Here is a 21494-nt window from a genome sequence, read left to right as displayed (position 1 = left end):
CACGGTCTACTAGCAGCTTTTTGATGTTAATTCTTCATTAAAATGATTCGACTTGGTCCAATGTATTTTTAATAAAAACAATTACCACACAAAGCTGCTAGTAGACCGTGGGAAAATAATTTTTCTATTTTCTTGCTGCCATCTCGTGGCGAAAAGTAGGTATTGCAATTTCGGGAATAAATCATTTGTTTTCAAACTGCAGTACCAACATTTGGCCACGAGATGGCAGCAAGAAAAGTTAAAAATTATTTTCCCACGGTCTACTAGCAGCTTTTTGATGTTAATTCTTCATTAAAATGATTCGACTTGGTCCAATGTATTTTTAATAAAAACAATTACCACACAAAGCTGCTAGTAGACCGTGGGAAAATAATTTTTCTATTTTCTTGCTGCCATCTCGTGGCGAAAAGTAGGTATTGCAATTTCGGGAATAAATCATTTGTTTTCAAACTGCAGTACCAACTTTTGGCCACGAGATGGCAGCAAGAAAAGTTCAAAATTATTTTCCCACGGTCTACTAGCAGCTTTTTAATGTTAATTCTTCATTAAAATAATTTGACTTGGTCCAATGTATTTTTAATACAAACTATTACCACACAAAGCTGCTAATAGACCGTGGGAAAATAATTTTTAACTTTTCTTGCTGCCATCTCGTGGCGAAAGTTAGGTATTGCAATTTCGGGAATAAATCATTTGTTTTCAAACTGCAGTACCTACTTTTGGCCACGAGATGGCAGCAAGAAAAGTTAAAAATTATTTTCCCACGGTCTACTAGCAGCTTTTTAATGTTAATTCTTCATTAAAATTATTTGACTTGGTCCAATGTATTTTTAATACAAACAATTACCACACAAAGCTGCTAATAGACCGTGGGAAAATTATTTTTCTATTTTCTTGCTGCCATCTCGTGGCGAAAAGCAGGTATTGCAATTTCGGGAATAAATCATTTAATTATTTTCAAACTGCAGTACTTAAATTTGCCACAAGACGGCAGTATTATATTTTATTTTACTAAACAAAAACAGTTTTTTTACGCAATAAAGCAATTTTAATATTGTTTCATTTTCCAAAAAAGTTTTCATCAATAATTACCATATAAAGCGGCCACAGGACCATGGTAAAATCATAAATTTAATGTTAAAATTGCAATTATGGGGAAAAAGGGGCGGCATGGTGGTGCAGTGGTTAGCACTGTCGCCTCACACCTCTGGGACCCGGGTTCGAGTCTCCGCCTGGGTCACATGTGTGCGGAGTTTGCATGTTCTCCCCGTGTCGTCGTGGGGTTTCCTCCGGGTACTCCGGTTTCCCCCCACGGTCCAAAAACATGCTGAGGCTAATTGGAGTTGCTGAATTGCCCGTAGGTGTGCATGTGTGAGTGACTGGTGTGTGAGTGTGCCCTGCGATGGGCTGGCCCCCCATCCTGGGTTGTTCCCTGCCTCGTGCCCATTGATTCCGGGATAGGCTCCGGACCCCCCGCGACCCAATAGGATAAGCGGTTTGGAAAATGGATGGATGGATGGGGAAAAAGTATAATCTGAATATTCTCATAAGGCCAGCAGAAGGTAGTATGTAAAATTAACAACTATTTTCCTTGTACTGGTTTGTAATTCTGCTGAGGCCCCATGGGATTAATAATTTGCCCCATCTTACTCTCCATAAAGGGAAGATCAAGCTTGGGGGTCACAGTGAAGAGACTGCTACCTTGAGGCCCCCAGGGTTTTCAGGTCTTGTTCAAAAGCCTGTGGACATGTGGCTATTCTGCCAATTCTGAGCACGAACCGTCGACCTTCTGATCACAGCCACAGAGTCTTAGTCTGCTGAGCTACACACTCATTATATGTATTTCACTCTTCTGACCCTTATTCTTAAGTTGTTGTAGTGTTTCTATCATCAGAGTAATGTACATCCTGTGACATGTATTGATTATCACGAGAAACTGAAGCACGGTGTATTAGGCTGTCAATGAGTACTGGACTAGGGAGAAAATCTGTCTGAAAATCTACCTATTAACTGGAAGAGTACAAATTGGAGACGGATCCCCTAATTCAGAGGGATTAGCATCTGTGCCACATCCAGAACAATTCAGTGTAGGAGTCTGGTGGTTCTACTGGATACTGACAAGTACCCAGCCCCTTTGTTCCCTCTGATAATCATCAGTCCTCCTCTGAATGCCTTCACCACTCTATTCCTGAATACGTACACATTTAAATATGCTAGCAAGATCAAGGTATTGGGATAACCGTTAGGGTCGCTGTTCTGATAGTTGCACTGAAAACCATCATACACAGCGGCCCTTTCTGGATAAGATTACCTCCCTCTGATCTAACGGGTCAAAATCAAAGCAAGGTGCATTGCAATGTCTGACACCCAGCACACTACAGCATATAAAGTACAGGTATCCATCAGCTTCCGCATTTGGAACCAGGACCACTTGTTGCAAGTCAATTTGGGCGTATCTCAAGTTATACGAGAGAGGCAAGACATTAAGGACAGTATACACAGTACTGAAATAATAATGTACATATTAAACCACAGCACTTAATAAACAGATACTGCACTTACATTTCACGAAAAAAATAAAGCACAGATTGCACTAAGAAATCCAAAGATGGACGTGCTAGCAAACAGTGGGAGCTGAGGAAGAAGCAGTGGTGAAACATTTTATTGTACAGTACAGTAAGTTTCTTTTTATACAATGAAATAGCATGCAGGGGGTGGCATGGTAGTGCAGTGGTTAGCTCCAGGAACACAGAACCATCAATACTGAATACTGTTTTGCATTACATATTGTCTTTATGAAGATGGAACAGTAATATGTAGAAATGCACAATATACTGATTAACATTTCAGTATCAGCTGAACAGAAATGGCACACTGCTTTTTTTTTAAGTTTTTAAACAACTTATTTCCGTACAGTAAGAGTACAAACTGGGGACGGATCCCCTAATACAATAATAATAACAATAAAAAATAAGAAGATGAAGAGAAATGCACTCCTTAAGAATCATGGGAGAAAAATCTAAATCTTGATTCTGAATTGGAAAAAAAAAATCATTATTCATATTTTACCCAGAATCATGCAGCCCTACTACCTATTTACGCAGTGCATACAAAGCACAGGCACCACACAAAAGCACACACCTGCCATTTTCATCTTTTTGCACCATGCACTAAATGGCTTGCCATTATCCCCCATTTCATTTAGCCAAGCAATCTCCACTTATTCTTTACCATTTTGTCGATGTCCGACACATCTGTGCCTTCCTTTAACGCAGTGATTCTCAAACTCGGTCCTTGGGACCCACTGCCCTGCTTGTTTTTCAGCTATCTCTGCCCTACACACTGCTGATTACCTGGATCAGGTCCACTGCTTTAACAGAAGCCGTCCATGCTGACAAAACCGAAAGCAAATTGACGTGCGCGAGTGATGCAAATCGAAGGGCCTATGTCCTGTGAAATACAGCTTTACGGATCATTTATATAGCCGACGTTTACAAATAGCCCTATTTATTTTTAACAGAGCATAAGCTCTCGCAGCACTTGCGACACCGGAGCCACTGCATTATTGGATACGCCAGGCAACAACCCTCCGCAGCCGTGAATGTTTAAGTGAACTGCCGAAACCATAATGTTTATTTTTAGGAAGAATAATTAAATCGTAATTAAACCAAAGAAAGAGCCTTTCCAGAACTTTGCCGAAGCTTGTTTAGCCCATTTCCCCACATTATTTTTGCTTCAATCTCATCATTTACCTTTAGTGCACTCAGTTGATGGAAATCGTTAATCTTTCATCCACGTAAGCATTATATTTTCCAATAAAATGCAAAGCGACTAAAATAAAAACTTAAGACTCAAGCCTCAGAACATTCCATACCAGTTTAGCCTGGTTAATGGGTTGCCAGCTCATAAAAACACTCCCGTATTACTCCAAAGCTATTACATTTTCTCAGGCCAAATAATCAGCAAGATGCTAGTCATAGCATTTATGTATTGGAAAGTTCCAGTGGTATGACATGGACTAAAACTGTAGACTGGTATTCTAAAGCAACCTTTCCCTCACAGCGTGACAGTGAATGTATCCTAAGGATGTCTGTACAAACACTAGAAAAACATGCATATAGATTGTATCAGGGTTCGAATTACTAACCACTGAGCAACCATATTACCCTGCTTTTGCTTACGTTAAAGTGTTTCTTTCTGATGCATGTTTTCTTGAAATATTTCATGTTGTCAATGTACAGCTGCCCGATCATTACAATAGACTAATCTAATTTACCCACTAACTCTGGTAAATTCATCCATCCTCCAACTACGTTTGCAGCACAAGGTCACAGTGGGGCCAGAAGCTGATCCGGGCAGCTAAATAAAAGAAGAAACGAGTCTCTCACTGCTGGAAAACACTAACTAGCAAGAGCCCGAGAGTCCTGTTGGTGATCCTGAACACTTCAAAAGAGAAAAATCAGCCATCTCCTCATTTAAACTACTTGGGTTAAAACTATTTGAGATTTCTCCAATCACAGTGCACAGTTGATTATAATGTGAGGTCGATGCTATGACAAAAACAAATAATATACTGGAACCTCCCCCCTCAAGTCAGTGTGGGTATTTCTATAGGAAAGAATCTCCATTACAAAGAGCCCATGATTTTTGGTGGCCAGGGGCCTTGGCCGCAGAATAAGGCACCTTAATACCCCATGAAGGAGGAGGGTTGAGCCGCAATCCTAGGAAACAGAAGCTCAAATGTATATATGGCAGAAGACACTGTACTTCAATCCATCACATACCTTGATCGTATGCTTCCCCTCACTGAATATTACTACTTTTTCCCCCATACTCAAAATTACGCAGTGATACAAGTGATCAACCTCAGTAACTGCATATAAATGTTGTCTTTGTTCTCAATAACAAGCATGCATCACCATTCTTCATGAAATGGACAATTTGTAAGTTCATCATTTATTGCCACTGGACAACAGGAAGACATTTAATACAACTTAATTATATTAATAAAACCTCTCGAAAACCATCTTTTTGTGACATATTACACAAACATACAAAGGTAAACCAAGTCTGCAAAAAAGAAAAAAAACCTGCCCGAAATGAATAAAGGTGAATCCTTGCTGATTTCAAAATAGAAGTCCTAGAATATGCTGTTCTACAGTCATTCAGTAACAGTGAGGACTGAGCACCAAAGAAGGGAAGCCATTCTTTACAGTTCATTCAATGAGCTCTTCATTTGACACTGCTCTTTTCATAATGGATGGTTCAGCCCACAGACTTTTAATCAGAGTGAACCTTCGCCTTGTCCTTAAGATACTTCTGCATGGTCTTTGCATTGTCCTCCAGCATATCATGGATGTGGGAATCCAGCTTCTGTAGGAGTTCTTGGGAGCGCAGGCTCTCCTCCTCAAGGTAGTGGGCGGCCACCGAATCCACCGAGGACACAGCACAGCGTGTCTAAAAATGCAGAAAAGGTTTTCCAATACCATGCCAGGGCATTCGAAACCCTCCAACCGCACAGTCCAGCTATTCAACATTTGTCATGTTGCTGCACCTTGGGGTGGGGGCTGGGCAATACAGCAGTAAAAGTCAGGTTATTATTTCTTTACTGCAAGGCTCCATTTCTCCTGCAAAGTACAATCTAATTTTTATAAATAAATCACGCAAAATAAACATTTTTGTCAAAGGGCATAATACTGGTAAACGCGGACAGTATGGTTTGTTGGGCTTGTTTGTCTCACTGCTTGACATCGCTGGTAGAGCTGTTACCTGTCCTGGCAGTGAAAATTAAAATACTGGGTCCCATTCAGCCAAAATGGGATGTGATTTGTCCTGTATTTCTTCAGATTTAAAGGGGAAACTCTAATTGCTGGTGTTTGTGACTGTAAACACTTGCATTTTGTATGTAGTGCTTGGATGGTTGGCTGTGGATGGCAATGCTTGGAGTGGTTGAAATAAGGTCACAATACCTCCAGTTACGTTTTTACAGAATTTACAGGATACAGCAGCAGTCCATTCTGTTGGACTTTAAATTGCAAAAAATATCACCACAATACCGATGTGTCCTTCCTGCTTGGCTGCCACTTCCTTTACTGATGCCTAAAGGGGAGCTTATCTCCACCATGATATTTCATACACGTAGCATGTGGGTGCCCTTCTAAATCTGTCAGCCTTGCTGGGCATTTTTTGGCGTAGACTGGCCGTTTTTAAAAGATGCACCATATGATTGTATGGAACTGCATTCATTTCTGTGATGTGCATTATCAACAAAATATTCCTTATCAGTTTACTGAAGTTTCTGATTTTTTTTATCATTTAAATTTCATTTAAGTCTATAAACAAGCAAGAAAAAAAAATCATGTAACAGTTACAAACCAATTTGTCATTTATCTAGGGAAATAAGTATTCGATCCCTTAGAACACATGCTTTAGTACTTGGTGGAATAACCATTGTTTACAAGCACAGCTGTCTGACAGTTCTTTTAATGTCACATTTAAGAAGCTCTCCCTTAAGCAACCTCTTTAGGGATTGTTCGGGGAAAAGTAAACAACTCTAATAGGATATACCTTGTAATTCTTTGTGAGATGCTAAGAGTCACCGTTATCAGGAAACCTAGCCCTGCACAATGAGGCAATGTAAGATACCAAGAGTAAAATAACTCACCTGCAGAAAAGACTCTTCTTTACCAATGAGGTGCAGGAACTCCACAGGACTGGTGCTGGAGGAGTGCTCGGCGCTGTCATCGAGGCGTGGGGGAAGCAGGGGAGGCTTTCCTTGGGCCAGGCCCTCCATGGGAGAGTAGGAGGCAGACAGTGAGGATGTGGCCAATGCAGACCTGCTGCCCAAGGACTGGCTGTCCAGCTGGTTGGGCAAGGCCTGGGGTGGGGGCTCCAGCTGTCTCTGCAGTTGACGGACGTCCTGCATCTTAGCTTCCATGGCAGCTAGTGCATCTTGATGGCTGTGCGGGACTTCTTTAACTTTACTGAAATTGTTATAAACAGGATGAAGTCATTGCTTCACACTTTTCATCAGATATAGATGTGGACAAATTTGTTGGTGCCCTTACAGCTTAATGAAACACTGCTTCATTTCTCCTGAGAAGTGATTAGTGTCTAATGTATACCTGCGTGTCTTTAGTATGTCGCAGAGTAAACTAATAAAATCGTGAAAAGAAATGATTTATTTATTTTATAAAGATGTTGGTACCCCTGAAGAGACTATTTATCCTTGCATTATTGTCGTGTTTCAAACTAAGTGTTTAACCTTAATTAGTATCACAGGTACCTTCAAGCTTTCCGTCTATTGGCCTACTTAAAGAGAAAGAACATGCTGAATTGTGTTGTTTGGTATTATTGTGTCACCACACTGAACATGACCAGAGAAAGTAAAGGAGAGAGCTGACTGAGGAGCTCAGGAAGAAGATTATAGATAACCACATTAAAGGGCTATGAGACCATCTCCAAGTAGCTTCATGTTCCTGTGACCACAGCTGCCAATATTATTAAAAAAATATAAGGTTCTTGGGATGGGCAATGCAGTGGTTAGTGCTGCTGCCTCACAGCAAGTAGGCCCAGGGTTTGGTCCTGGGTCCTTTCTGTACGGAGTTTGCACGCTCCATATGGGTTTTCAATAAGGGGTCTGCATACCTGTCCCTGGCAGTGCATAGCTGGGACGCTTTTCCTTGGCTCTGTAGGAGTGCCCGTTCATATTTTTCCTGCCAGCTTTGTGTGGAGGCTTCCAACCGGGAATGAACTTCTGCTAACTCCTGCTTCAGCTTCTTGTTTTCCTGCTCCAGGCTGTTCAAGGACGACACATAACTGTCTCCAAGAGAGGCCAGGGGACTGGCCACCTTCTGTGGGAAGCACAGAAACAAGGAGTAATTGAGAGACACGGAGCTGCTGAGAGACAAAGGCCTATTAACACGAAGAAGGGAAATTTAAGTTTATAACCCCAAACCAAAGCACATACCTCCATTATTGCACTTGGGAATAAACCAAATCAAATAAAATCAGTGCATTTATGATGACCTTTCACCTGGTGTCACACAAACCTTAGGAGGCCTAGACTCCACTTGCTCCAGAATCTCCGTAAGATGCTGGTTCTCAATCTTCAAAGTTTCCAGCTGGACTTGAGTCACCTGAATTACAAGCATCGTAAGAATAGTTCACTACCATATAGAATCCAAACACTACACAAATAAAATTAGGTTCACAATGTGTTGAATGTGTGTCCAATGCAATGTCACAATACACTTCACACTCCATCACCCCCCACCCAAACTGTTGAATGGTTACAGTTCATACTGTTTGTCAGCATTTTGCTCATTTCAGAGGTCTGTGGCCTGAACAGTGAGTCGCAATAAGAGACAACTAAGAGCAGCTCAGGCCAACCTTATTGTTAAAAAATATGGAAGGTATACTTAGCTAAGTGTGTGCCAAAATAGTTCTGATTAATTGTTTTTAAAACTTTGCCTGACTCAATATCAGTCTATAAAATGTATGGATCGATCTTCCAGGCCAACATGCATTTCTTTCCCAGTTATCTAGGTTTATTTCCACAATGGTTAAACATAGGTCACTAGCAACCTGAACACTTAAGTGTTTGTATTTTCACATGCACTTTTAAAGTGCTATGTCATCTCCCTGATTCCGAATTACTTAGAATATCACTGAAATCAAGTTAAAACATTGAAACTTTTTACCCTTATTTCCCCACTTTCACTATTTCCTAAATTTTCTTCAGCATCAAGAAAAGAAAAATAATTATCCATCCATTGATGTCCCTGAATAGCGAGATGTGACTGGCACATGATCTAGTGGTGGTTTCTGCACTGTTTGCCCAGTGTGGCTTAAGAATGACAATAGATTTTGATCACTGGACCTTCATGGATGTACAAATGCAGATATCATGTTTTGATATGTTGGTGCTTTGTGTTATGTGTTATTTCGTTCGGAAAATTATAATGGACATAAAGTTTTATATATTTTTATAATGTTACAATTATTTTAAAACAATGTAAAAAGTTACATTTGTTTAGAACATGTGTTCAAGGAACAGGTATTCAATAAAAGTTTGCAGTTGAGGTTGTTTGTGGCTTGAATTTTATATAGGTATGTAACTGTTTCCTGAAAGCCAGAGGGTGTGCTAAACATGCAAAGCCTTGTACAGAGGGGTTAAGGAGTTAACTAAGTTACATACTTAACATGATAAACCTACATAACTATAACAAGACATCACATAGATATACTAGTGCCAAACCTTCTGCTACAGCATGCATGTGGACCTTCTCTTCATGTAAAAGAATTAAGCTCTAAGTTATAGCACATATCTTTAAGTTAAAGTCCTTCTGAAACATGGCATGTCCATTTTTAGTTTCACCTAGACTTATTTGTGCTTTGAAAGAAACAGGCTGGTATTTAAGGAATTATTCCCCTTTGTTCCTCAAATAAGATTTAGGTATACAAGCCTTTGGCCTTTTCTTCTGTGGTTTTCACAATTTGGTTCCAGTGACTCGGCATTTGTAATTTTGTGATCCATTTAGAGTTTTTTTTAAACATCTCTCCAAATATGGAAAGTATTCCTTCAGTTTTCCTTATCTCACTCCTATCAAATTGATATTGAATTGGAATCAAATGGAATTGTTAGCTTGTGAACCGGGATCAAATGCAATCGGGACATCTGTGCAGATACCCAGCCCTACATACAACTAATATCAACACTGGACACTCGTATCTAATAAGGGCTGTCATTGGGCATTTCCTCAATTCATGTGTACTACACCCACTTTGAGTTCAGCTGCCCTATGCTCAGACTGCTCCATCTCAGCCCGCAGTTGCCGCTCGATGCTGGAGGCAGACCCGCTGAGCGTGGCAATTGTGATTTCACGCTGGTGCAGCTCACTGGCCAACTGGGACACCTCTTTCTTCATGCCTTCTACCTCCCAAAGCCTCCTCTGCTCAGTCAGCTCCAGCTCATCTCTTAGCTGCAATGCGAGCATAGTGTCAGCCCAGAGACCACAACGCCAGCTGACACATGGCATGACAAATTCAAAATAAGTACAATATCTCTGATGTTACATCACCAGGGCTCTCAAAATCACAGCACTATTTTTGTTGATGTATATTTAATTGGATTGTGTACTAATAAGGTACCCAGTCAACTCAGTCCTACCTTTTTCACCTCCCCCAAAGAGTGACTGTATTCTTCTTCCAAAAGGTTTGGTTCTGCTTGTTTTCCAGATGAAGCGTTGCTCTGTCCCTGCATCTTCTCAAGCCTGAAGAGAGGATTACTGTTCAGCTCACGCAAAAATCTTTAGCACGTTGGGAACATAATTTTATTAACAGCAACTTTATTAATAAATTTATTAAATGTGACCTCCTGCATTTTACATTTTGGACTGGATTTTAAAAAATCCATCAAAATAATTCATAGTTAAGGCCATTTCACACCGAGTCAGATTTTTTTTTTTTGCATGAAAAAGATTAACGAATTATTCAGAAATGAACAAATGTGTCTCTGTGACGGCTTTCACACTGAATCTGACAAATTTGCATTATTGTGATCCCTCATTTTTTATTTGGAGAGAGTTTGATTTCTGCAGTTTTTGGATACATTAAAAAATGAACAATCATTAGGTCAGTTTTTACACATGATCAGGTTAGTTGAAAAGGAAGAAAACCACTGATCTTCATTTCCAACTGATTTTGATTTGAAGGCTGCAATCACCAATACCAATATTCAATGCTGGCCCAACCCTAATGATAAATTTAAATCTCTGAACCACTTTATTTTTCTATAGTGTCTGAGCAACTTCCTCTTTCCCCTCATTTATGGGCAGCCCTGCCCAATAGTGGATCACAATCCTACTCATTATAACAATATAAACATTAAAATTAAAAGGTTAAAATTTTATTTATTTATGTATGTGTGTGTGACGTGGCAGGCCTGGCTAATAAAGATGTACTTATTCTGCATACCAATATGCTTTGTAGTATCTTGTACATTAATATGTGTATTTATGGCAGTAGTAGTAAGTAAACAGTAAGTGTGTAATGTAAGTAAACAGTAAGTGTGTAATGTAAGTAAACAGTAAGTGTGAACCTGCACTCAATTGTTGACTCCATGTCTGTACAGCTGCTAGTTTCTCAATAAAGGCGGAACCTTTGTTCTAAGAGAGCTGCCTCTCTATCATTTATTGATAATTCCTATTGCCTAGTCATGTCATACTGCAACACATTTCCCATGTGTTTGTGGTGATGTCGCTTTAAATGTATAGCATATACAACTACTTGATAATAACTTTATATTGCTACTATACTTTACTTTTTAATCATTATTTTAGATTGTTCTCTTCCTACATTGCTACACGTAACTAATACTGTCACTGCAGCCTAGACACATAGTCATGACGTTACTAGCTTTGTAATAAGAACACTGGACCATTTTTCATCTCAGTTAAGAAATAATTTTATGATGCTAGCTTTCTCGTGCAATTTTTACTAAGACCTCCAGAAAAACATGCTGAGCAGCTCATAAACGTGTCGTTTGTAATGAAGCCCCGTCAATGTCAGTATCATAGACTACGTAAGGTTTATTATTCTGCTGCTTACCTGCGGTATGTTTCCCAAAAGCTAATGGGTCCCACTGAGAAACGTGCACCTGCACAGACCTTGCCTTCTTAGGTTACTAGTAAAACATAACCTTATATCACTGCCAGTCAGTATATATTTTTTCCCTGACAGGTGGACTTCTAGAAATTGTGCACACATGCCCTTTTGAGAGAGAAAATACACTGCTAAAAATATTAAAGGAACACTTTGGAAAACACATCAGATATCAATGGGGGAAAAAAATCATGCTGGATATCTATACTGATGTAGACTGGGTAATGTGTTAGGAATGAAAGGATACCACATAATCTGATGGAAATGAAATTATCAACCTACAGAGGGCTGAATTCAAAGACACCCCAAAAATCAAAGTGAAAAATGATGCAACAGGCTAGTCCATTTTGCCAAAATTTCACTACAGTAACTCAGAATCATACTCGGTAGTCTGTATGGCCCCCACGTGGTTGTATGCATGCCTGACAACGTCGGGACATGGTCCTAATGAGACCACGGATGGTGTCCTGGCGGATCTCCTCTCAGATCTGGACCAGGGTATCACTGAGCTTCTGGACAGTTTGAGGTGCAACCTGGTGGCATCAGATGGATGAAACATAATGTCCCAGAGGTGTTCTAATGGATTTAGGTCAGGCGAGCATGGGGGGCAGTCAATGGTATCAATTCCTTCATCCTCCAGGAACTGCCTACATGCACTTCCCACATGAGATCGGGCATTGTCGTGCACCAGGAGGAACCCAGGACCCACTGCACCAGCATAGGGACTGACAATGGGTTCAAGGATTTCATCCCGATACCTAATGGCAGTCAAGGTGCCGTTGTCTAGCCTGTAGAGGTCTGTGCGTCCCTCCATGGATATACGCCCCCAGACCATCACTGACCCACCACCAAACCGATCATGCTGAACGATGCTGCAGGCAGCATAACGTTCTCCATGGCTTCTCCAGACCCTTTCACATCTGTCACATGTGCTCAGGGTGAACCTGCTCTCATCTGTGAAAAGCACAGGGTGCCAGTGGCAGACCTGCAAATTCTGGTATTCTATGGCAAATGGCAATCGAGCTCCATGGTGCTGGGCAGTGAGCACAGGGCCCACTAGAGGACGTTGGGCCCTCAAGCCACCCTCATGAAGTCTGTCTACCAGACAATCAGAAACATTCACACCAGTGGCCTGCTGGAGGTCATTTTCTAGGGTTCCATCAGTGTTCATCCTGTTCCTCCTTGCACAAAGGAGCAGATACCGGCCCTGCTGATGGGTTAAGGATCTTCTACGGCCCTGTCCAGCTCTCCTTGAGTATCTGCCTGTCTCCTGGAATCTCCTCCATGCCCTTGAGACTGTGTTGGGAGACACAGAAAACCTTCTGGCAATGGCACGTATTGATGCGCCATCCTGGAGGAGTTGGACTACCTGTGCAACCTCTGTAGGGTCCAGGTATCGCTTCATGCTACCAGTAGTGACACTGACCATTGCTAAATGCAAAACCAGTGAAAAAACCGTCAGAAAAGATGAGGAGGGAAAAATGCCAGTGGCCCCCACCTGTTAAACCATTCCTGGTTTGGGGGTCGTCTCATTGTTGCCCCTCTAGTTCACCGGTTGATAATTTCATTAACACCAAAGCAGCTGAAACTGATTAACAACCCCCTCCGCTACTTAACTGACCAGATCAATATCCCAGAAGTTTAATAGACTTGATGCTATACTCTGATTAAAAAGTGTTCCTTACATTTTTTTGAGCAGTATATATGCTGCAGGTTGTGCAGGTCCATTAGGCTTGAAAGTGGACTTGTGTATATTACACTTGGGGCATAGTAAAGACTCTTATCTAACAGTGTACAATATTTGAATCAGCCTGCTTTACCATCTTCTTTTACAAATTTGGAATTCATATGAGGCAGTATAATAATAATAATAATAATAATAATATTTCAAAGAGGGAACACCAATCTCTCCTTATTCAACTATGCCGAGGTAAAGTCAGATTTTCATTCTAAGGCACCTTTAAATACTACATTTTCGAAAGTTTTCAGTACAAATAAACATTGAACACTTTGGTCAGTAACTGTGTACACACCAATTACAAAGAAAAATAGAAGTAAAGGTAAATGTAGTGCTTTGTCGCAATTTTTGCTGTAACTCTGAAACATGTACTTTGGATACAACTGCAACTGGCTGCAATAAATTTTTGCCCGATACTATTTTAACATTAGAATTGAATCTCAAAATGAAAACATTTGCAGCACATCCCCACTAGCCTGTCTTCTTTAACAGGAGGCATGTTAAACTGTTTGTAGTTCTTCTGGTTACTTGTGTTTATGTTGAATTCACTTTACTTTTTACATACTTCATTATATTGCTTATGGATTATATCAAACTGTGGCTATTTATTAATATTTTCAGCTAAAAATAAAGAATAAGCTCTGTTTTCGCTATTCTTGTGGTTAGTGTATCTGGGTATCTGCCTGGGGGATCGCCAGCCGGGATCCGCAGGAGATCCCGAAAATTTTGCATCATGTTTGGTGCAAACGCTTCTGATCCATCAAGTTTGCAACTCAAAATGTCACAAATTTATTTAGTTTATTTTGCATTCGGCGTGAAACGGCCCAAACTTTTGTCTCGCTGATTTACCAGTTTTTACCTGGATATACTGTAATTAAACAGATTCAGGTTGAGTGACTTGCACACAGGTAAACTGGAGTATTTCAGCCTCAAGTACCATTATTTAATTACTAGACTACCTGCTGTCTGAACATACATGTCCTGAAGTCGGGCCACCTCTGCCTTTAGCTGCTCCTCCAAGGCACGAGAACTTTGGAGCTGCATCAGAGTCTTCTCAAGATCCTGTCTGAGTGGAGTCAGACCAGCAGACAGACCTCGGTCTGCAAAGCAATCCTCCAAAGACCTTGACACACACAAAGTTATTTGAGCTACACATGTCTCAGAAGAGTTTGTTCACTTACAACCTATCTATCCATATTTCAATCACTTATCAAGTACTGGGTCAAGGGGGTGCACAAACACATACTAACACACACCATGGGCAATTTAAAAACAGCAGTTCACTAAATGTGGGAGGAAATCAAAGAAACAAGAGGATACCAACCCTGGTTGTGTGAAGAAACAGTGTTATCCACTAAGCAACTCAATACCTTCCCAATAAAGTATGACTACTACTCTAATAGCATGTACCAAATGTAGATATGCAGCACCGGCCCCTACTGAATGACGTGCTCTTTGGCCTGTAGGGTTTGAGTCAGCCAGGTCAACTTGCTGTGCAGCTGCTTCACACCAGAACTGAGCATGAACTTGTCCTGCGCATCCAGTGTGGCTTGTAGCTCCACCTTCTCCTCAGTCAGTACCTGTGGGGAGGAAACAGCCCCATCTACTCATCATCCTGAACTAGTCATGTTCTTTTTAGGACTTAAGTTCCCAGGCCCCAAGTGGACAGAAATGGAAGAATAAAACACTGTATATGTACTCAGCAGAATTAATCATCTCACTCAAATCAGTTATATTCAGCTTTGATTACTTTTATTAATGTGTTTTTTTTAAATAAAAAAAACAACTTTGCTCTGCAGGGTTCGCATGTGTTGTTTACCCTAATGCACCCACTGACTCACATTCCTAACTACTTTCTCTTAAATAGTCCAGTTAGCAGTTAAGTCTCAGTATTTACTGACAGCCATGCATCACAGCTTTTACAGGCCTTAAGGAAAGGCTAATAGATCTTCTACACAAATACGCCACTTTTCATGCCTCTCGGCAGTGAACAAGCGCTCGTCCCCAGACGAGCTGGCTGAATGGATGGAAGGACAGATTCTGATGGAGAGGTAGAGTCTAGCTGTAGTGCTTACCTGTCGCTCCCTCTGAGCATCTTCCAGTTCCTCCTGGAGCAGGCCGAGTTGCTTCAGCTGTAGCTCCTGGACCTGCAATGCGTCCTGAGCCCTCTCCAGCTGACCCCGCAGCTTCTGCACTTCTGCATGGCACCAGTGATTTGTTGGCTCCTGCTGCTGATGGGGCGTCTGCAACTGCTGCCTCCATCATGAGAACCACATGAGGGGTCAGAGTAACACTGATGTCTGTCAAGGCTATGCAATATTATATACACACTGTACACCTACTGTAGGCCAAAGTGACACACTGCTTGAATTAGTATAATTTCACATACTAGTGTTGGAAGATAAGTTAATTATTATATTTAGAAGAGAATCAATATCACACAAATTAACATGAAGACAAAATAATATCCATAAATATCTTGGGAGGCATAACTACACTTAAATTTATGAGTGATTAATTGCCAGTACAACTGAGCACAATCATCTTTCTTTACATCTGCTGACATGGAAGCCTTCAGCTCTTGAACAAGCTGAGCCAAGTGTGATTCCCCTTAGCATTGCTTGCATGTTTGAACTGCTAAGCCGTACTTTTTATGCACATTCCAGGCCCGTGCTTTACCTCGATCTTGCTGCTAAGCGGAGTCACTTCGCTCTGGGCCTCCTCTTGGCTCCGGGCTCCTTTTCTGGCCTCCTTTACATACTTGCGTTGAAGCTTCTCATAGCTGTGTTTCAGCTTGGCCAGCTGCAGATGGAAGGGTTGATATTTATAGAAGCATAGCATTTTTGTCAATTACCCCTATACTTTTCCTTCCTATATTGGTCATTCATTTTTATTTCCCTTTGAAATACAGCACCTTTTCTACTTAGCAGACAGCGAAAAAAAAAAATTAATTCTTATGAACTTTTTTACTACATGGTTCAGCTATAGTTCTTTGGAAAACTCAGACACATATTCAGAAGCACATATTCTTGGTATCAAATTAATACTTTTGCATATGACTAAGGTTTTTTTTTCCAAGGTAAGAGCTTGTCATACAAATTGCCATTTTTTTTGTTTATTAAACCGGAATCTGACCCAAAAGCTGTGTATGGTCCAGTCATTTTAAAGAATTAATAAAATTAATAATTAACATAATCTGTTTAGTTATTTTGGGTGTAATTCAAAAAATTTTAATGAGCTGAACACTGACTATGATATTTCTATAGCCATAAAAAGGTTTTTGGAAGACTGTCAAACCCACCCCTCAGATGTCAGTGTTTTGGGGTGCTGTTCTATGGTTTGAGCATTCTGTGAAAGCAACGGTAATAAGATCTGAAAACAGAAATCTGAGGTAGGCAATGGGTCATTTGTAAGTATCACTACATAAAGTCATCGCATTTCAAACATTCCCAAACACTATCCTTTATCTAATGAGCTCAAAAAAGAGAACAATTTAAATTTATTTAGCAGATGCCTTTGCCTAAAGTAATGAAAAATAGAGGCAAATATTAAAATTAATAAATATTGGGATTCAGCAATATATTTGTTTTAATGGTATTAAAGCAGGAGCGGCATGGTGGTGCAGTGGTTAGCACTGTTGCCTCTGGGACCCGGGTTCGAGTCTCCGCCTGGGTCACATGTGTGTGGAGTTTGCATGTTCTCCCCGTGTCGTCGTGGGGTTTCCTCTGGGTACTCCGGTTTCCCCCCCACAGTCCAAAAAACATGCTAAGGCTAACTGGACTTCCTAAATTGCCCATAGGAATGCGTGTGTGAGTGACTGGTGTGTGAGTGCGCCCTGCGATGGGCTGGCCCCCCATCCTGGGTTGTTCCCTGCCTCGTGCCCATTGATTCCAGGATCCGGACCCCCTGCAACCCAGTAGGATAAGCGGTTTGGAAAATGGATGGATGGCATTAAAGCTTGTTTCTTTGCAGAAGCTTCATTTAACTTAAATGCATAAACGTATTCCCCTTGGTGATGAGTTAGACAGCAGCACACAAACCTCACTGCGTAAATGCTGCAGCTGCTCCTCATGCTTCGCCACAAGCTCCTGCCTCTCTGCCCGATTTTCCTCCAGATGCTGGCGGAGCAGATCAACCTGAAAATGGATCCGAATGGACTCACATTACAGATTCAGTTACACTTCTGAACCAAGATCCCAAATTATAAATGAAGAAATTCACATTGGGGATTGGACTCCTGAACGTGTACTGTGTCTGTGTGCAGTTTGCGCACTCTGCACACTCCTGTGTTGTGATTGGATCCTTAAGTAGCCCATTTTTTGAATGGCTAACTGGTATCTGTAAACTGCCCAGAGTGTGTGACTGTGTTTTAGGATGAATGGCTTTATTAAAAACTAGATTTGCTGCTGCTGGAAACATCAGCACTATATTCCCCCGGACGGCCATGTTATTTGATCTGGCTATCTAAGCCATATTTGTCCCACACCCACCAGTTGGTAAAATTTCTAGAGTGACTGGATAGATCACCTGAAATTGTTAACATTTATAAATGTGTTTTTACCTGAATTCAGTGAGTCCACTTTGTGATATACAAGATTGAAAATAGGGTTGCAAAGAGATGTAAAATTTCCTGTACATTTCTGCAAACTTTCCAGAAAATTGCCATGTTTTAATTACATGTTTTAAGTTAACCTGCAACTTAGCAAATTTCCAGTTTATTCCCAATAGTTTCCAACTTTGAAAATTCACAGAAGTTTGCAACCTTATCTGAAAATACACATTCATTTAGTGCACATTCCATTTATAATATAATTTGCAGAATCCTTCCCCACCAGCTGAGATGCTTTTTCACTGCACCAAAAGCCACTGGTCTGAAGTTGTAACAGAGCAATGACTACTTCTCTGACTTTAAATATGTACTAGAAGTAAAGGAAGTGAGTCAGAGCAAAAAATGAGCAATGTATTTTGTCTATCAATACTCAAGAAATCTGAAAAGTTACTACCTCAGCCTGCTTTCTCTCTAAGAGATCTCTGGTGGATTTCAGGTCCTTTTCATTATCTGCCAGATTCCCCTTCAAGGCCTTCATCTCTTGGTCCCACTGAGTCTGCTTTTGAGCGACCATGATGTCAATCTGACGCATTAGTTCCTGGAGCTCAGGCTCACAAGAGGTCAAAACCGCACTGCAGATGAAAAAGGCAATTAAGCCCCAGTGTCAAGTCTGAGGTCCACAAATTCAGCTGTGCTACAACTATATAGACACGCACAAAGCCACATATATTATACATATATATGTGTAGTAAGTCAAAAAAGAAAATGATATTACTTCTACAAACACGTATGTTTGATGTATGATGACATTATCATAATACCATCGTTGTATAACTTTAAATTTAACTGCTGACGTCTGTACACTCACCTATCATCCTGATCCCGCAATGTTCTCAAAAAGAGATCCATATTCAGTCACCGATCCAGGGTTGCCACACTTTTAAAAAGTAAATATATATTATAGTACAGTTCAGCGCTAAGGTGATCCATCAGCTGGACTATCATGAAAACCAGTCCGTAACAGAAACAAAACCAAGTTGTCCAGTTAATACAGACATGACATGCTGGCGTTATTTATGAAGCTACACTTTCAAGTATAACCATTGACTACACCGGTAAAGTGACTCCACAACAGCTAGCCAGCTAACATCTAACAGAAGTACCTAATTAGCGTTTTCTTTATTCCAAGAACGGGCTTCTCTGTAGATAATGTAGAATATTGACTGTTCACGCAGTAATATTGAACCTTCGCAGATACCGTAGTCTTTATTTTACACATGCGCAGTGTTTATGCTCTCTCTTAACGTGTTACCAGGTACTGTGATCCCTGTCTGCTCCGGTTGTTGCTATTAAAAGAGCTAAGTTCAGCTCCGCACCGAGTTTCATTATTATCACAACACTCAACAGATAGATCCTGCTTGGCGTTATATGTCTAGAAAACAGATACGAATCTTACTTTCTCAGAATGAAGCGCCGAGGTTTCTAACGTAAACGATTAGTTGGTGCGCAAAGGTGCAGTCACGAAAAACATCATGGGAAGTGTAGTTCGGCCGTCATCTTTGAATTAGTTGAAAGTGGGTCCAAGTAGACTTTAAGACGAATATATTAGCTTCTGGTGTAGCTAATTTTAGGTTTGTAATAGAATTATATATATTTCCGTAAGATAGCTTGCCTTGGCAACCCTGATTTCGGTATACGTCTGTCTGATTTTCGACGGCTAGCGATTCAGTATTACACAGCATTAGAAGCCACTTGCGTTCATAATAATTTCTTTTTCCTCTTACAGTCTGCTGCTGTGGAACATTATATCATCAGCCCAAAACTGCAACCCCATAATATTTACCCGCAACTATATTTTCAAAATAGTCAAATTGGTTAGGAAGACCACGAATGTGGCAACTTTGCAACCGGATGTTAGACAACACAGTATATAATAGAATGGAAAACTTACATAAGAGTACTGTCAAAACTCTTCCTCTTCCTTGGGTTATTGATCTAGGGGTATAATTCTCCCTTTGAGTGCGAGAGATCCCGCGTTCAAATCCCGGACGAACCCTGTTTGCGGTTTTTTTTCCTGTTCTTTTCTCAGATTCGGAGATCATTAACCCTGTAACGTGCTGCACTAGATATCTATAAATATTAACAGATATCTACTCGGCATATAGCTCATCTCAAGAAAATACTCGAACTCCAAGCGACCCGCTGCCTATAACAACTGCTTTTTCGGTTGTCGCACAGCTTTCGGGCACTGTCGTAAAAGTTACGGCACATGCGTTCGATTATCTCTCAGAAGTCTATTCCATGACAAATCCAATCTCAGGAAAGAAACGCGGAGTTTCCCGAAGAGAAATGTAGTTTTTCATTTGCATTATATTTTACATTTAGCAAACGCTAGACCTTTTATTATCATTTTAAAATTTTACTTACTTGCTTACTTACATAGAGAAAGCAGGGTCAAATCGTCCCTGGAGCAACTTACTCAAGGACCCTATGGTGAAATCACTCAAAGCATTTGACTTGCACCGACGCCATTCCTATCAAAAATACCCAAAACAATGTTCATTTGAAAGGTGTGAAGTTGTGGCCAGTAGAGGGAACTCTTACCCTGCAGTTCGGAAAGTAAGCGGGTTTTCGCAAGAGAGTTAAGGAGCACACTGATACACCACACGACGGACCACCTCAGGAATGTGGACCTTAGAAACCTGGGTGCTGCCATGCAGCGGGTGATACCTCGATCAGCACCACATTAGTTTATAGTGTACTTTTACAGAATTATTACAAAATATTCATATTATGCTTGTGTTCAATAACACAGTTCATTACACTGATATTACTATCCTGCTATAATAATATTGCAGGATAAACAAGTTAATAATAAAAATACATTTTTAACCACACAATATATCACTTTACTGTTCTTTCTGTACATCTGAGTTGAACAATTATTGAGGTTCTTGATTGGTCATCGGTTCAGTGACTGAAAATCTTGATGGGATAAGTATACAGATCATACACAACTTCACAGGGTGTAAATATGTTAATGGGAATATTTACTCCAATACTTGAATCACCTACACCTGATAAACGTGTTTCTCTGGTTTGTAAGAACACGTTTATTTCATTTTACTGGATCAACAGTCTGACAGGCCATATCCCAGAATTTTCCCGAAATGTATAATCAAGTCATAGAGCTTCTGAAAAGTAAGGATAAGGTGCAACATTATTTCCAGTCAAAATTTGTTCAACATTTACTGTACTATATTCAAGAAAATGTACTGTGAAATTCTTGGTTTTTTTGTTTTGCTTTTAAATTTTTTTGAAAGGCCTTAACTCAGCATTTTCCCATAGTGCATCAACAAATAGGCATGTCAATAGGATTCTGGAGATCTTCAAAATATGCCTTCCGTCGCCTGACTATGTCCCCATTTGAGGTCAACAGTTCTCCCTCCCTGCTGTAAGCAGTATGGGTGAGGCCCTGCTTCCCCCTCCTGAGTTGCCTGATGGTTTTACAGAATCTTTCTGAGGCTGACCAAAAGTCCTTCT

The 21494-nt window shown here is 40.5% G+C and overlaps 1 protein-coding gene across 5 annotated transcripts; it reads right to left on the bottom strand.

The window, feature by feature from the left end:
• Positions 1–2646: 2646 nt before the first annotated feature.
• cep63 (centrosomal protein 63) lies at positions 2647–20606 on the bottom strand. 5 transcript variants are annotated; one of them, XM_048976822.1, is made up of 14 exons: positions 20379–20606; positions 18820–18888; positions 18406–18583; positions 17443–17538; positions 16082–16204; positions 15478–15654; positions 14843–14982; positions 14379–14525; positions 10172–10274; positions 9786–9983; positions 8052–8138; positions 7648–7853; positions 6665–6983; positions 2647–5457 (listed from the first exon to the last, which is right to left on the bottom strand). In XM_048976822.1, the coding sequence occupies exons 2-14, from the start codon at positions 18858–18860 to the stop codon at positions 5281–5283; spliced, it is 1992 nt and encodes a 663-aa protein (XP_048832779.1). In that variant the 5' UTR covers positions 18861–18888; positions 20379–20606; the 3' UTR covers positions 2647–5280. The 5 variants fall into 5 exon arrangements, with proteins under 5 accessions (XP_048832779.1, XP_048832778.1, XP_048832777.1 ...); XM_048976821.1 differs by having other exon boundaries at positions 20391–20606; XM_048976820.1 differs by lacking the exon at positions 20379–20606 and adding an exon at positions 19903–20288.
• Positions 20607–21494: the final 888 nt, after the last annotated feature.

The sequence above is a fragment of the Brienomyrus brachyistius genome, chromosome 15 (genome assembly GCF_023856365.1).
Source record: "Brienomyrus brachyistius isolate T26 chromosome 15, BBRACH_0.4, whole genome shotgun sequence".
NCBI lineage: Eukaryota > Metazoa > Chordata > Actinopteri > Osteoglossiformes > Mormyridae > Brienomyrus > Brienomyrus brachyistius.
The sequence above is the reverse complement of the archived record's forward strand: the minus strand, read 5'-3'. Positions and strand labels throughout refer to the sequence as shown.

Coding starts and splice junctions, on each gene's coding strand:
- cep63 (XM_048976822.1), bottom strand. CDS start 18,860: ATGGATCTCTTTTTGAGAACATTGCGGGATCAGGATGATAG. Junction 18,584..18,819: donor TTGCGGGATCAGGATGATAG/GTGAGTGTACAG, acceptor TTTCATCTGCAG/TGCGGTTTTGACCTCTTGTG. Junction 17,539..18,405: donor TAGAGAGAAAGCAGGCTGAG/GTAGTAACTTTT, acceptor ATCCATTTTCAG/GTTGATCTGCTCCGCCAGCA.